Source organism: Oryctolagus cuniculus, chromosome 8 (assembly GCF_051225735.1).
Source record: "Oryctolagus cuniculus isolate XC-2025 breed Fujian yellow rabbit chromosome 8, ASM5122573v1, whole genome shotgun sequence".
In the NCBI taxonomy this organism is placed as follows: Eukaryota; Metazoa; Chordata; class Mammalia; order Lagomorpha; family Leporidae; genus Oryctolagus; species Oryctolagus cuniculus.
In genome coordinates this window covers 109,589,667-109,604,745 of record NC_142874.1, presented here as the reverse complement: position 1 = coordinate 109,604,745, position 15,079 = coordinate 109,589,667, and the positions used below count along the sequence as shown (strand labels likewise).

Below are 15,079 nucleotides of genomic sequence, written 5' to 3'. Positions count from 1 at the left end.
CTCTGATTATCCACAGGTAAGTGTGCCAGGAAGACCTGGGGAACAAGCAGCATTCTGGGGCAGACACTTCCCTCCCTGCCCCACCCCTGTCTCCTACTGCTCCCCATTCCTAGTGGACGCACTTGAGAGCAACCTCTCTGTGGAAGAACCCACAGCTGTTTGTGATGTAGGCTGTTAAGCCTTGGAGTTGAGGACTTGCTGGATATTTACAGGCACTGTTTGAGAATGCTAGCTTCCAGCCCAGGAAGCCCTCCTTTCTGGAGAGTGCAAGCTGCCAGGCTTGTGTTCGGTTGAGCTGGCAATTGAGCTCCTCAGTGGGGACGGGGTCAGTGGGGGTATGTTAGCCTGCTCCTTCTCCAGGCAGCCCATGGTGACCATGAAGGGTTACTTCGTAGAATTTCACAGCTTGCATTATATCAATCCCCCTTTCAGTGAGTGCTGTGTTCTAGGTTGGAAATTATTTATCTCAGAATTTTTTTTCTTTTCTTTTTTTTTTCTTTTTCTTTTTCTTTTTTTTTTTTTTTTTTTTTTTTTTTTTGACAGGCAGAGTGGACAGTGAGAGAGAGAGACAGAGAGAAAGGTCTTCCTTTGCCGTTGGTTCACCCTCCAATGGCCGCCACGGCCAGCACGCTGTGGCCAGCGCATCGCGCTGATCCGAAGGCAAGAGCCAGGTGCTTCTCCTGGTCTCCCATGGGGTGTAGGGCCCAAGTACTTGGGCCATCCTCCACTGCACTCCCTGGCCACAGCAGAGAGCTGGCCTGGAAGAGGGGCAACCGGGACAGAATCCGGTGCCCCGACCGGGACTAGAACCCGGTGTGCTGGTGCCGCAAGGCGGAGGATTAGCCTATTGAGCCGTGGCGCCGGCTCTCAGAATTTTAAAAATAATTTCTCCATCATATTCTGGATTCCTGCGCTGCTGCTGAGCAGTCTGAAACTACTTAGATTCTTGATTCTTTCTTTGTGACCTGTGTTTTTCTCTAGAAGCTTTCAGAATCCAGGGAGAGACAGAAAGGTCTTCCATCTGCTGGTTCATTCCCCAAATGGCTGAAACGGCTGGAGCTGGGCCGCCAAAGCCAGGAGCCAGGAGCTTCTTCCGGATCTTTCACATGGGTGCTGGGGCCCAAGAACTTGGGCCATCGTCTACTGCTTTCCCAGGCCACAGCAGAAAGCTGGATTGGAAGGGGAGCAGCTGGGACAAGAACTGGTGCCCATATGGATACTGGTGTCACAGGCGGAGAATTAGCATACTGCGCCATAGTGCCCCTAAACCAGTTTTTTATACATTATGTTAGGTACTTACTGTAGCATTTTGGTCTGAGAATGTATATCTTGAATTTTGGGAAACTTTCATGAACTGTTGAAGAATATCCTACCCTCTGTTTTTCTAGTCAGATGTCCCTTTTAAATTTTCTTCATTCTCCTGTCTTCTCTTTTTTTCTTTGTTTCTTAACTGCTTGCTAAGAGAACTCTTCATTTTTATCATCCATCTCTTTAATGAAGTTTTTTCATTTGTGATATTACAGTTTTTATTTCTAACTGTTCTTTGATTCTCTCTCAGAGGCAAGTCTTGTGTACATTTTCTTATGTCTCTGAGATTTTTTTTAAAGATTTTTATCTCTAATCTACATCTCTTACGTTTAATAAGACTTTTTTTGATTTGCTTTTGTCTCTTTTATGTTAGAAATTGCCCTCACATATCTCATTTTTGACCATCTGCTCTAATATAAGGATGGAACGTTCAAAAGCTGATTGGTAGCTCTTTAGTTATGAGCAGAGTTTGCAACTGTGGGACATTGTGTGGCTGTCTTTTCCCTGAACTAGGTAGACTCCCCAGAGAATTGTCCAGTCTTTGCTTAAAGTACATATTTCTGACTCTCAGCATTCAGGAAACCAAGGAGGAGAAAGGTTTGGAGATTCTCAACATTTAGTATTTGCGCTTCTACTTTATTTCTGTGTGCCCAGTTTGTGCAAGGTGTCCCCCAGTGCTCACCCTCTCCAGTACTGTCTACAGTGAATAAACCTTTGCCTAGTGCTTGTGTAGTAGAGGGGAGACAGAGATCTATCTCACTGCTCTTAAATCTGCTTCCCACCAGCCAGTCCTCCCCAACATAGTCCCACATTTACCTCTTCCAAAGATACCTATGCCTCCAGTGCCTGAGCCTCTTGGGATTTGGGGGTAATTTCCTTGTTTTTCTACATTTCATGTGCTTGCTTTAAATGTACTGTGAGTCTCTCTGCTATATTCATATCCAAAGTTTTGTTGCTGTCATTTTTTCTGTTCTCATAGATTTATGTCTTCAAATTCTTCTCCCATCCGTCTTGGTGAATATATGAGTGTTAGTGTGCCTGACCTGGTGTATATTCAGAATACCACAGATGAAGAGGAATTTGTTTTCTCAGTTTTGGAGGCTGAAGTCTGAGAGCAGGGTGCCAGCATGGTTGAATTTCTCGTGAGGGCTCTCTTCTTGGCTTGCAGACTGCTGCCTTCTTCAGTGCTCGCGTGGAGGAAAGAGAAATAGCAGGCTCTCTGCTGTCTGTTCTTAAAATGGCACAGATCCCATCATGGAGATTTACCTGGTATAAGCCTTGTTACCTTCCAAAGGATCCTTCTTCAAAGACTGTCACATTGGGAGTTAGGGCTTCAGAACAGGATTTAGGAAGGTCCAATTCAGTCCACAGCACTTGTGTTTCTGGAGTGAACTGGGATAAATGCATGTGCTCAAGTTTCCCTCTTTAACTTGAGTCTATTTTGCAGTCTTTGTAGCAACAGACACTAAAATGTTTTTAGAATGACAACTAAACCCCTTGTTCAGAAGTAGGACTGTATATACCAGCTTTTGGTTACTACAACAAAATATCTGAGAGAAGCTACTTCAGAAGGAAGGAGGTATATTTTGGCTGACAGTTTTGGAGATTGAGAGTCCAAGATCGGGCAGCCCCATTAGTTCAACATCTAGTGAAGGTATTCTTGCTGGGGGAGTCTTGAGGTGAACAGAGCATCATGTTTAGAGAGGCAGTGTGTGCCTTCTTATGTCACCACTGTGAATTGATGGTAGGGGCGCCACTCAGCCTAATCCAATCTAATGAATTCCTAAAGTACTCACCTCTAAACTGATTAAATTTCCACCTTCTTAGTACCATTATTAACCTAAAACTTTGGACACTAAGCCTTTAACACATAGACCTTTGGGGGACTCCCAGCTAATGTCCAAGCCATAGCATACTGTATTATATGAATTGATGTATGAATTTTAAAATGGGATACTTTTCACTGTGTTTGCAGTCTTTGAAATAGACTTAATGAAAAGTGGTAAGGTGATTTATCTATCCCTGTCTTCTCCCTTCTTCACCCAAAATGGCATGGCATCCTTTTTTATATTTCCTGATGTCAATAACTGCTATGGAAATGGAAATTTTATGTGCAAGATTTGTGTGATATATGTCTCTAGCTTTTTTTTTTTTAAGATTTTATTTATTTATTTGAGAGGTAGAATTACAGACACTGAGAGGGAGAGTATGTCTCTAGCTATTTTAAACAGGTGTTATGAAGGGGAGTTTCTCTGTTACATGTTGACTCCTGTCATTGCATTTTCTTTCTTGAGTGACAGCCTAGATTAGAAAAAATTTCCCAGAACTCTAGGTATTTCTACTTGCTTCCTTGATGCTTTTTTTAAAAAATAGTTATTTATTTATTTGAAAGGCAGAGTTAGAGAGAGGGAGAGATCTTCCATCCTTTGGTTCACTCCCTGAATGGCCACAGCAGTCTGGGCTGGGCCAGCTGAATCCAGAAGCCAGGAGCTTCCTTCAGGTCTTCCATATGGGTGGAAGAGGCCCAAACACCTTGGCCATCGTCTGCCACTTTTTAGGCTGGGATTGGAGCAGCTGACTCTTGAACTGGTGCTTTATGGGATGCTGATGTCCCAGGCAGTGGCTTAATCCACTGTGCCTCAACGCAAGCCCTTGGTACTATCTTTTAAAACACCTAACTTGAATATTCATGAAAAACATTTTGCTACCCTGGGGATTTGATTTCCTAACTCCCTTTATGATTTTGCATCCATAGAGTAATTTTTTAAGATAGAATAGATAGAAGGTGTCTCACTGCTAATTACAGTAGATTACTCAAGTGTTTTTTTAACTCTTACTGTTGAAATAATTCAAGCTCATGGGAAGGTGAGAAGATACTACAGTCTCGAATGCTTGAGGTACACCTTCTCCCATTGATGACATCTTGTTACCATCGGATCTTTAAGATACATTTTTGCATATCATGCAATTCCATGTAATTTTTAGTTTTAAACATCTGAAATCTGCTAGAATCCTGTGAGATTCAGTTCATTTTTGTGTTATTTCCTCCTGAGAAACCTTACTTATTGACCCTATCTCAAATCAGTCTCTATCCCCTGTCCTCGCAGCAGTTAGCATCTGTTTAGTTACCTGTATATTTCCTTTCTTGCTTTGTCCATATCTGAAAGGATCTTGGTTATTTACTTACATAATTTTATTGTCTGCTGTGTTCATCCTTGAGTCATAGCTCTGAGGAAAAATGCTTGTCACGTTTTCAGTACACAATAAATTTTAATTGACTTTTGACAGGATTTTTTGCACCCCCCCCAACACTTTGAGAATTGCAGTAGTGCTGGAAGAGCACTTACTAATTTTTTTAAGAGAGTTATATAATTCTGGAATGTCTCCTAAGTCAGCATTAAAGACCTCTGGCTATAAGAATTCTGTTTTTCTTTTTTCTTGAGCATTGGAAGATTCTTTTAGAGAGTATTGTTTTCAAAATTACTTCTGTAGAGATATTTTGACCTTTTGATTTTTGATCTTGATGTACCCTGAGTCATCTGTATCATATTTCAATCTTACTTTCTTATTTATTTTTGTTGTGGTTAAAAAAGACATAGCACAAGGCCTGTCCCCTTGACAGATTTTGAGTGTGCAGTACCAAATTGTTAACTATATACACCATACTGTACAGTGCATCTCTGGCGCTTTCCACCTTGCATAACTGAAACTTCCTGTCTGTTGAGTAGCAACTCCTCTTTTCCCCTTCTCCTCAGCCCCAGAGTACCAGTCAGCATTCTACTTTTACTTCTTTGAGTTTGATTACTTTATATACTCAGTTGAACCATTTATTTTATAGGAAGTTGTCCCTGAAAGGCTTTCTGTATAATTTACATTCACATAATTTTTTTCCGAAAAAAAAAAAACAAGAGATGTAAGCTCTCTATTACTTCTTTGAAAGTTGGCTGTATTTATTGTGTACTAGGACGTTTTGTACACAAGACTTCCCTGAATTTGTTGCAGAAGACTTGTTGTTTTTTGTTACCTAATCAGCATTCACATGTAGAGTCTTTTTATCAAATTACTTCTAACATGGACTGTAGATATCTCAGAAGGAACCATGTCACTGCAATTCTCTTGTTTAAGTCTAACAGAAGTTAATAAAAATAGAAAATGTTTAGGACATATCATGATGCAAAATGGATACATAGACTACTTTATGGGACAACTTCAAAGTTCTCTCTTAGTGTTTGGCTTTTCTTAAATGTATGGTAGTGACTCTCAAATAGTTTTAAAAAGCATAATTTTGTGACCATACTGTGCTTGCTTAGAGGACATCTTAGAATTGTTCTCATCTCCTTTAGTTGTCTGTCAAGGTCTCTCAGGCTAATTCTGCTGCATTCTAAAGACACAGGCTCGATTTTCCTCAGAGCAGCAAACTATTCCTACCTGTATAAAAATACTATCTTCAGTTTATTAGTAATAACTTTGCTACTTTGCGGGTGCCACTATTAGTTGAGGGGGGCGGCCCCAGTGGGCAGCAGCCTAGCAGTGGAGAGGCCCCATGGTGCTGACCACAATTCCTCTGTGATGGCTTTGGTGGAATGTAGTGAATCCCCAATTGGACAACCCAGCCTTTTTTTCTAACAGAAAAACAGTGTGCTCTGCTGTCCTCCAAGGATTTCAAAGCCACAACACCTTCAGGTAATCCCAAGGTGTGGTTACGCATTATAAATAAAAAGAAGCATGAAAGCTCTCAATTCTAATACTGTTTTTCTGACTAACTTGTAAAAAAAAATTTTTTTTGGATGTGGCAGGGGTTTTTAGGGCTTTGTTTCTTCATTAATGAAAGAATTACAATAACACTATTGATGTATCTCACACCATCACCCTGAAGCATATATTTGAGAATGACTTATGCTTTAAATACATGTTGCAAAGGAAAAATCTGCTGTATTGCACTTAATAACAGCTTTTGCATTTTGATTGCTCTATATGCTAATGGAATTCACTTATGTTTTCTTAGTGAAGGCTGAGAAATTACATTTGATTGTCTTCATTCTTATTTAATTTAATTACAAGCTCCACTAACTCTACTTCTATACTTTTCCTTCTAACTGTATGTATTGAAAGTGTGAAAGCTGAAGCTTGAATCAGATGATTGACAACTGTGAAGTTAAGATAAATACAGTTCTTCCATTAACTCATACCCTTAGCTTAAATCATCACTTAAACTTGTATTTGTAAAATATTGAAATTAAGAGATCTGAATGCAGCATTTTTATGACTAGGAGTGTGTTTTTCCCCACAAAGGTTTAAGTTGTATGATTTATGAAAGTCTTGTTTAAAATGGCTTTGTAGAATATATAATTTTAAAAAGATAGCTATAAATGCTAAATGCTGATAAAATGAACTCCTTACCTTACTTAAAATAAAAAGTAAAAGATCTCTTTGAGATATTCTAAATGGCAATGTGTTGAAATTGGTAGGTGAAAATAGTTTTCTTGAATTCATTTGTTACTAAAGAGTGTTTTGTCAATAGTTCTCTCCCATATCATTCAACCACAACCCTGTGCAGACCTCTTTATCTGTACGATATTGTAATTCAAAGCCAGATAGCATAATTTTACATTATTTCTGGTGTACCTGAGGTCCTCTTTACCTACTGCTCAAAAAGAGTAATTGTTATTAAGTTGGCAAAGATACTCCAGGGGTACATAATAATGCTTGTACTCTTTTGGTGCTTCTCAGTTTATTTGCACATGCATTATCTTCTTTAATCAGCACAATAGCCCATTGAACATGTTGTAATGTTTAATAACAAATAGAATATTGGCTTTTTAGTGATTCTTTATCAGTTAAAATTTCTTATATTGAGAAATCCCTTAATGCACATTGTCAACCTAAACATAAGAAACCATATGACTGGGTAAAAAAAAATGTAGTATATATACACTATAGAATAGTACTCAGCCATTAAAAAAGAATGAAATTCTGTCTTTTCAAATGAAATGGATGCATCTGGTAGCGATTATGCTTAGCGAAATAAGCCAGTCTCAAAAAGACAAATATGATGTTTTCTCTGATATGTGGCAGTTAATACAGAATACAAAAAAAAATGGGATAAGAATGATATGGTCATTTTGGGATATGAGTTTTCTAATGCCTTGTTTATACTCCTGTGAAACTGTGGTCTTTCTACTTTTTACTTGTTGAATATTCTAATTAGTGGTGAACTCAGCCTGTAAAAATAGTGGATTAAACCCATGGCTTTGCAAAAACTGATGAAGAGAGAGGAGAGAGGGAGGGGGATTGGGGAGCAGCAGGAGAGTGAGGGAAGTGTGGCTGTCTTCTTGGAACTATACCTATGGAATGCATAAAATCTGTTCTGTTTATATTAAAATACATGAATGCAAAAAGAAACCACATACTTGAAATATACCCATCTACCTCTCAGCTCCCAGCATCCATAGATCTGATTAATAGGACTGTTTTAAATCAATGATATATTTTTTTTTCTTCTTAAGAATTATTGATTTGAGAGATTGGGACAGACGGAGCAAGTTCTCTTCCATTGGTTTACTGCCCAAATGCCTTCAACATCTGGGGCTGGACCGAGGTGGAAGCCAGAAGCTAAAAACACAGTCCAAGTCTCTCACTGGAGTGGCAGTAATTCAATGACTTGAACCATCACTGCTGATTCTTAGGGTATGCATTAGGAGGAACCTCGAGTTAGGAGCCAGAGCTTGCAACCAAACTTAGCTGTTCCAGTGTGGGATATGGGCATACCAACTGTTAGGCTAAATGCCTGTTCCCAAGGATACATTTTTGATGTTTGGGTTCTCAGAATAAGCAATAGTATCCATTGTTTCCAAGAACAACCTGTTGAATAGAAGTCAAAATAAATGTTTGCCCAGTTTTAAAGTTAATAATCTTGAACCCAGATGCTTTCTATATTCTCTACCAGGAAGATAGTTGTTTTGCCTTTTCCCTTAAAGTAGGTTTAAAATGATTTTTCTTCTACCTTTGTGAGAAACCTAGGTGTTACTGACCAAATCCATTCCTGATCAACTTTCTTTATGAAGTAGAATTTCATTATATTGATTTAACTATGAAATAATCAATTTGAAGACTATAAGTAGTTTCTTAAATATGTTGAAGTACGAAAATGGAGGTATAGAATTTAAAACAAAAGTTGCCTCATGATGAAAAGGGCTAAGATATGATAGCACAGTTGAATTGAGTTACCTACGAAGTACAAAAGTACTTCAAAGGTTTGTGGAAAATGGAATTAAAAAGCAAGTTTATTCTGGTGCAAAGAAAAAAATCTGAAACCCACTCATCATGTTTCATAATACACATTTTCCATGAACTTTTTGAAGACCACTTGTAGATTTCTTTCTGATGTGAGTATTGAATTATTATCAAGGAAGGAAGTTCATGTTCTTTAATTCTTGGCAAATTGTTTTATCCTTTGCAACTTATAAGAAATTTTTGCTGATCAATTTTTTTTAAAAAATTATTTATTTAAAATGCAGAGTTACAGAGAGGCACAGAGAGAGAGAGAGATCCTCCATCTGCTGGTTCACTCCCCAGAATGGCCGCAACAGCCAGAGCTGCGCTGATCCAAAGACAGGAGCCAGGAGCTTCTTCCAGGTCTCTCATCCAAGGGTCAGGGGCCCAACGACTTGGGCCATCTTTCACTACTTTCACAGGCCATAGCAGAGAGCTGGATCAGAAATGGAATAGCCTGGACTCTAACCAGCGACCAAATGGGATGCCAGCACTGCAGGTGCCGGCTTTACCCACTGTGCCACAGCACTGGTCTCTGCGGATCAATTTTTACCAATTATCTCAAATCACTGTTGTTGGAGTAGGTTTCTCTGTGATGTTCTTTTATATTTTTCTCCCTTCTCTGGTGAGAGCCTCACAGTTTAGTCAGCTTCGGGTGTTGCTCATTTTGTGTTACTCCTGTTTTCAAAACTTTCAGGAATCCTAACTACCAGTAAGAAATCCAAACCTTTTGACGTTCATAAGAAGTGAACAATGTGTCCTTTGTTATTATCTTTCCTTTGATATAGGTAGGTTGACTCATTTAGCAGATATTTCTTTAAAAACAACAACAACAACAATTTATTTGAAAGGCAGAGAGAGAGAGAGAAGAAAATTATTTCATTGCTGGTTCACTCCCCATGACCACAAGAGCCAGGCTGGGACAAGATGAGGTCAGGAGCCAGGAACTCCATCCTGGACACCCACCTGGGTGGCAGGAGCCCAAGTACTTGGGGCATCATCTGCTGCCTTCCCAGGTGCATTAGCAGGGAGGTGGATTGGAAGCAGAGCAGTCAGGATTTTACCTGGCACTGTGATATGGTTTGCCGGTGGAAGCTTAAACCACTTTGTCACAATACTGGCCCCAAGCAGATACTGCTTGAGTGACTGTTTAGTGCCAGGTAGGTGCTAGATTCTAGGATCAGCAGTGAACAAAGCTTCCAGAAAATCTTCTCTCACTGTGTTTATTTTCTAGAGAAGAATGGGAGACAATAAGTTAGTAAACAGGAAGGTGATAATTTCAACAGTCATGAGATATTATTAGAATTAAGCCATGTTTCTGTTGGCTTCTCTCTTTTCTAATCTTTTATTTTATTTTATTTTATTTTTTATTTTTCTTTGTCTCTTCCGGGCTAGACAGCCTGGATTGGAATATGAGTTCACTGACTAGCTATGTGACTGTTGGCAAAAACTTGTCCTCTCATTTCTCAACTTATACTAGAATAAGAAGTGTATTAATAGAAAGTAACGCATAGTGTTCTTTTCAGGATAAATGAGTAAACTCGCAAGCCTTTAAAACAGAACTTTACATGTAGTTAAGACTCAATAAAAATAAGATATTTAAAAGTTTTTCCTTTTAAAATGTTCCTGCAAATGGACATGTTTAAAGATAAAATGTGCCCAGCACAGAATCATACAGAAATCTTATTATATTCAATTATCAGATAAGACATACCTCTAAGATAATCTTAATTATGTTTATTCTACTTTCTGCTTCATGAAATGTATTAAGTGTATATTGGTGTTTTATCTCATTAGTTCATAGAGAAGAGATTGGACTTATTTTTTGACAACTTAGTTCATCATGTATCTTACCATTCAGATTGACAAACTGTGCTGATGAAACTAAGGTGCATGTTTAGGTATTTCTCCATTTTTTCTTATCTCTAAAACCATAATCAACTAAGTTTATTGTCAGAGATTCTTCCAAGTCTTTAGCTCAAACCACTCTCTCATAATTCAGTTTCTTTGGCCCTACTAGCAGCCACTCAGGTTATCCCTACATGTGTTACCAAGTCAACAAGTTACTTTTATTTCCCTTCTACCTGTTTCTTTGGCCATCCACTTTGGCACACACATTACTATTAGGCTAATAGTCTTAGAATAATCCTTTAATCGTCTGTTTTGCTCTAGAAACTGCAGTTGTTCCCTCTTGCCCAAAGAGTCAAATATAGCCCTTAGCTTGCCATCTTTATAATTAGATATCTGTATTTTATGACTATTATTGATATTGTATGACTTTCTCAACATATGCTTTTCTAGAGTATTAAGCCATTGTTATTGCTGTTCTTTCTCTTGATCTATGTATGACAGGCCCACTTCTGTGGAAAGAACTTTGGTTTTACTACTGTGCTCCTAGTCTCTGTGTGTCCTTTGTCCTTTCCACTTCCTAGACAAACATACAGTTGTTTTCCTGGCATCCTTGGTTCAAATTTCTCTACCTCCATGACTGTTTTTGATTGGTGCATGATTAACATTTGCAAGTCAGCTTTTATTAATGATATAAGGGCTTATGTATATCAATAAACTATTGCTAGTTAAAATATTTTTCCATACAGTATGTACTAATGCTGATATAAGCTGTATCAGTCTATTTTTCCATTGCTAGTATAAAATACTGACACTAGCAAATGTATAAAGAAAAAAGATGTATTTAGATTATAGTTCTGGAAGTTCAGGAGTGTAGAGCTAGCGTTTACTGTGTTCCAGCCAGGATCTCATGGCAGATGGCATCACAGTGGTAGAAATGCATGCCAGAGGATGAGATCATTTGGTGAGATGGGAAACCCAAGAGTGGGGAAGGGCCATTCTTGCACTTTAAAATAACCCATTCTCATGAAAACCAACTGGGGTCCCATGAGAACTGCATTAATCCCTCTCAAAGTCATTGGCCCTAATGACTTAATTACTTTACGCTAAGCCCCTAATTTCCAACATTGCCACACTGAGAACAGGCCTTCTAACACAAGAACCCTTTGGGGACAAACCGTGGCATAAGGTATGTATTTAACAAATGTTCATTTCATTGGAATGTTTGAAGGGAGACCCTCTTCATATGTGATTTTCCTCCCCACCTAATTGTTTTCCTGTGGTTTTACAGAGGCTGCAAGTCGAGCCATAGTCCAGTTCCTGGAGATCAATCAGAGTGAAGAGGCCAGTAGAGGCTGGATGCTTCTGACAACCATTAATTTGTTAGCGTCCTCTGGTCAGGTGAGTTCTTAGTTTCCATATTTGATGACTCAACCTCTTTGTATAGTCTCTTGGAATTTTGTTATTTAATGTATTATTGTATCCACAAAAGACATTGCAGTAAAGATCTGTGTTCTCCAAATCCTCCTTAAACGTTATTTCATGCTTCTAACTACATCTCTGTGAGGAACTTGATATCTTATGTACTTTACTCATGAGGAAATGCGGGGCTTAGAGCATTGTTTTCCCTCATTGTCATGCCATAACAAATGTTGATCTGAGAACACTGGTATGCAACAGAGTTAGATTACTTATAACTAAGGGCAAGTGGCCTTGGAGCTCTGGGTCTGACAGGCCCAGCCCAAGCCTTCTGTAATCCATGGTATGGGAACTCTGGCGTAGAAAAATTTTTGCTTGTCTAAGGTCACTCAGCAAATAAGGAATAAATTGACATACTTTTCTACATGAAGTTTTCAGGATACAGTGTATGTTCCCTCCTCACTGGAACATGAAGCTTCCAGGATAATGTGTTTTCCCTTTTCACCGGAATCCTTCTGAAGATTCCTTTTCTTTCCTCCACATCAGCTTTAAGTATCTGTTGTGATGTATTTTGCATGTGCACGTTAATGAGCCTTTTGAATACCTGGATATTTTGGGGATGGAGGGGTTTCTTCTCCTTTCCAAAACTGAGAGTAGAATGCTTTTCAAAGTCAGTACCAGACTTAGGAGTCTATTTTCTAGATTACAGTGGACTTTCACACTCCTCACAGCATTTCATAATGACAGAGGTGACTGACTCCGGCTGATCAGGACATAAACAATGCATACTTTTTAGTGACCATACCCTGAAACTAATTACTGGCCGAAGTGATTAGCCCTTAGATTTTTTCTCCGGAATGGCCTGTTTGATTTTTTGTTTGTTTTACTCAAGTAATTAGCAGTGAGCAATTTGTCCTGATTTTCCTGAAACTTTCTTAGTTTTTTTTAATATTTATTTATTTATTATTATTTATTTGAAGGGCAGGGGTGGGGAACCTTCTGCCCATGGGCTGTTTAAAGTTGTTGAAATAATTTGGTCTGGCCCTGCTGAGACAACTGCAGGTGGAATTGAAATTCAGTAAGCCTGTAGCAGGCTAATTTTTAGGTTAATTTTGATGGCCCATGAATGATGTTACTGGGAATATTTGAGGCAGGAAATATCTGAAAACGGCCAGATCTTGCAAGGAGTTTTCTTGATGTTTTCTCTCCTCTCCATGCTACTGCATTTATTTAGGCCCCATCTCTTGTGTCGTTTGTTTTCTGTGTTAATTTTCTATTTACCCTTGCCTGTGGCTCTTTATATTTAATTTATGATAATATCAGCTAATTTTCTGAAATCTAGTTCAATCACTTTTTTTTTGTTTGTGACACTTCATTGGGTCTCCATGGCCAGCAAAATTTAAGCCAGAATGTGAAATCGTTTTTGAAAATCATCAAGTATATGCACTTTGTGGACCACTTAACAAGCTCTCTGACCTGTAGCAGGGTGTGTAAGTGATGAGCCTCCCTACTTCATTTATAACATAAGGATCATGCAAAATTAGTTTACACCTCATAGAGTTGACTTGCAGAGGAGGTGAGATCGTGTATATAAGGTGCTTGGCCTTATGCCTGTTGTATAATAAACACTAGTTAAGGGTTAGCCATTATTACCGTTTTCAGGAGTCAGACTTTCATCTGCTCAAGTTCCTCAAACGCACTCTTCCCTATGGCCTAACCTCCTATGTATCTTCCAGGTGACGTTTTCCATATTTTAATTGCTTATACCTTTATCTTCCATTCCCGGCAGTGTTGATTTTGCCCTTTTGTGATAACATGTATGCATCACCATAGACTTCAAAAATTAGATGATGTTACTTACAAATTTGCTAATGCTGCCAGAATCTGAAAAGCAGCCTACTTTCTCTTTGTTTGCCTAGCCCCCAATACCCTGCTTAACATACCCTAGACATTCTCTCTCTCTCTCTCTTTTTTTTTTTTTTTTTTTTTTTTACAGGCAGAGTGGACAGTGAGAGAGAGAGACAGAGAGAAAGGTCTCCTTTTACCGTTGGTTCACCCTCCAATGGCCACTGCGGCCGGCGCACCGCGCTGATCCAAAGGCAGGAGCCAGGTGCTTCTCCTGGTCTCCCATGGGGTGCAGGGCCTGAGTACTTGGGCCATCCTCCACTGCACACCCGGGCCACAGCAAAGAGCTGGCCTGGAAGAGGGGCAACTGGGACAGAATCCGGCTCCCCGACCAGGACTAGAACCCGGTGTGCTGGCGCCTCAAGGTGGAGGATTAGCCTATTGAGCCGTGGCGCTGGCTCCTAGACATTCTATAAATGTTTAATGAGAAAGTAAATAATCAATAGATAATGATAACCTATTGATTTCCACTGCAGAAAAAGTTTTTATTCCAATCTGTTCCATGGAAAGTTTTGAGAATTAACATATCATACTTAACAGTATAAGGTATTTACTATATTTGTTCCACTGATGGTTTTATCTCAAGTATCCTTCTAGCCCCAAAAATCTGTGATCAGAATAAAGACAAAAATGATAGTGAAGCCACTACTTATCTGTAATTAAGTGCTTACTATATCTTTGCATTTATTATTTAGGTAGCCCTCACATTAACCCCAAGAAGAATGTACCATTCTATACATTTTATGAGAGAAAAGTCTCTGGAAAATTAAGTAGTTTCCTGGAATTCATGCTTATGTACATTTTTTCCTGAATCCTCCAGCTTATGCTCTTTGAAGCACACTGCTTATTAATAAACAGATATAAACTTTAGTAAATAACATGATGCAACAAACAAGCAAATCATCCAAATGGGGAATTGAGCATTCTTAGTGTGAAATCATTTTTTAATTCTTACATACGTGTAAAAAGTTACCTTGAAGGGTATTTGGTGACCTAACGTGTTTGAATTACTCATCTGTACCAGTTTCAGTAATGTCTGCCTGTCTATTCACTGACTTACTGGTTTGTGTTTCAGAAAACTGTGGACTGCATGACAACGATGTCAGTGCCTTCCACCCTGGTTAAATGTTTGTATCTGTTTTTTGACCTTCCACATGTGCCTGAGGCAGTTGGAGGTGCACAGAATGAGCTACCTCTAGCAGAACGTCGGGGACTACTCCAGAAAGTTTTCGTACAGGTACGGAAGGTGCTGTTTGCCTGATTATCTAAATAACTCTATTTAAAGTGAAGGGGGTACACTCCTTAGGTGGATAGTCTACGTATTCAG

General features: G+C 39.0%; 1 protein-coding gene across 18 annotated transcripts in view; it reads left to right on the top strand.

The window, feature by feature from the left end:
• Positions 1 to 15,079, top strand: part of WDFY3 (WD repeat and FYVE domain containing 3) — a 307,477-nt gene that overhangs the window by 130,907 nt on the left and 161,491 nt on the right. For 14 of the 18 annotated variants that reach the window (XM_070047898.2, XM_089303128.1, XM_070047893.2 and 11 more), the window contains 3 exons: positions 5,938 to 5,991; positions 11,720 to 11,829; positions 14,828 to 14,989. In XM_070047898.2, the coding sequence (XP_069903999.1) occupies positions 5,938 to 5,991; positions 11,720 to 11,829; positions 14,828 to 14,989 (326 nt within the window). The remainder of the gene's footprint in view (positions 1 to 5,937; positions 5,992 to 11,719; positions 11,830 to 14,827; positions 14,990 to 15,079) is intronic. The other 4 variants (XM_089303127.1, XM_017347436.4, XM_017347435.4 and 1 more) reach the window with 1 other exon arrangement.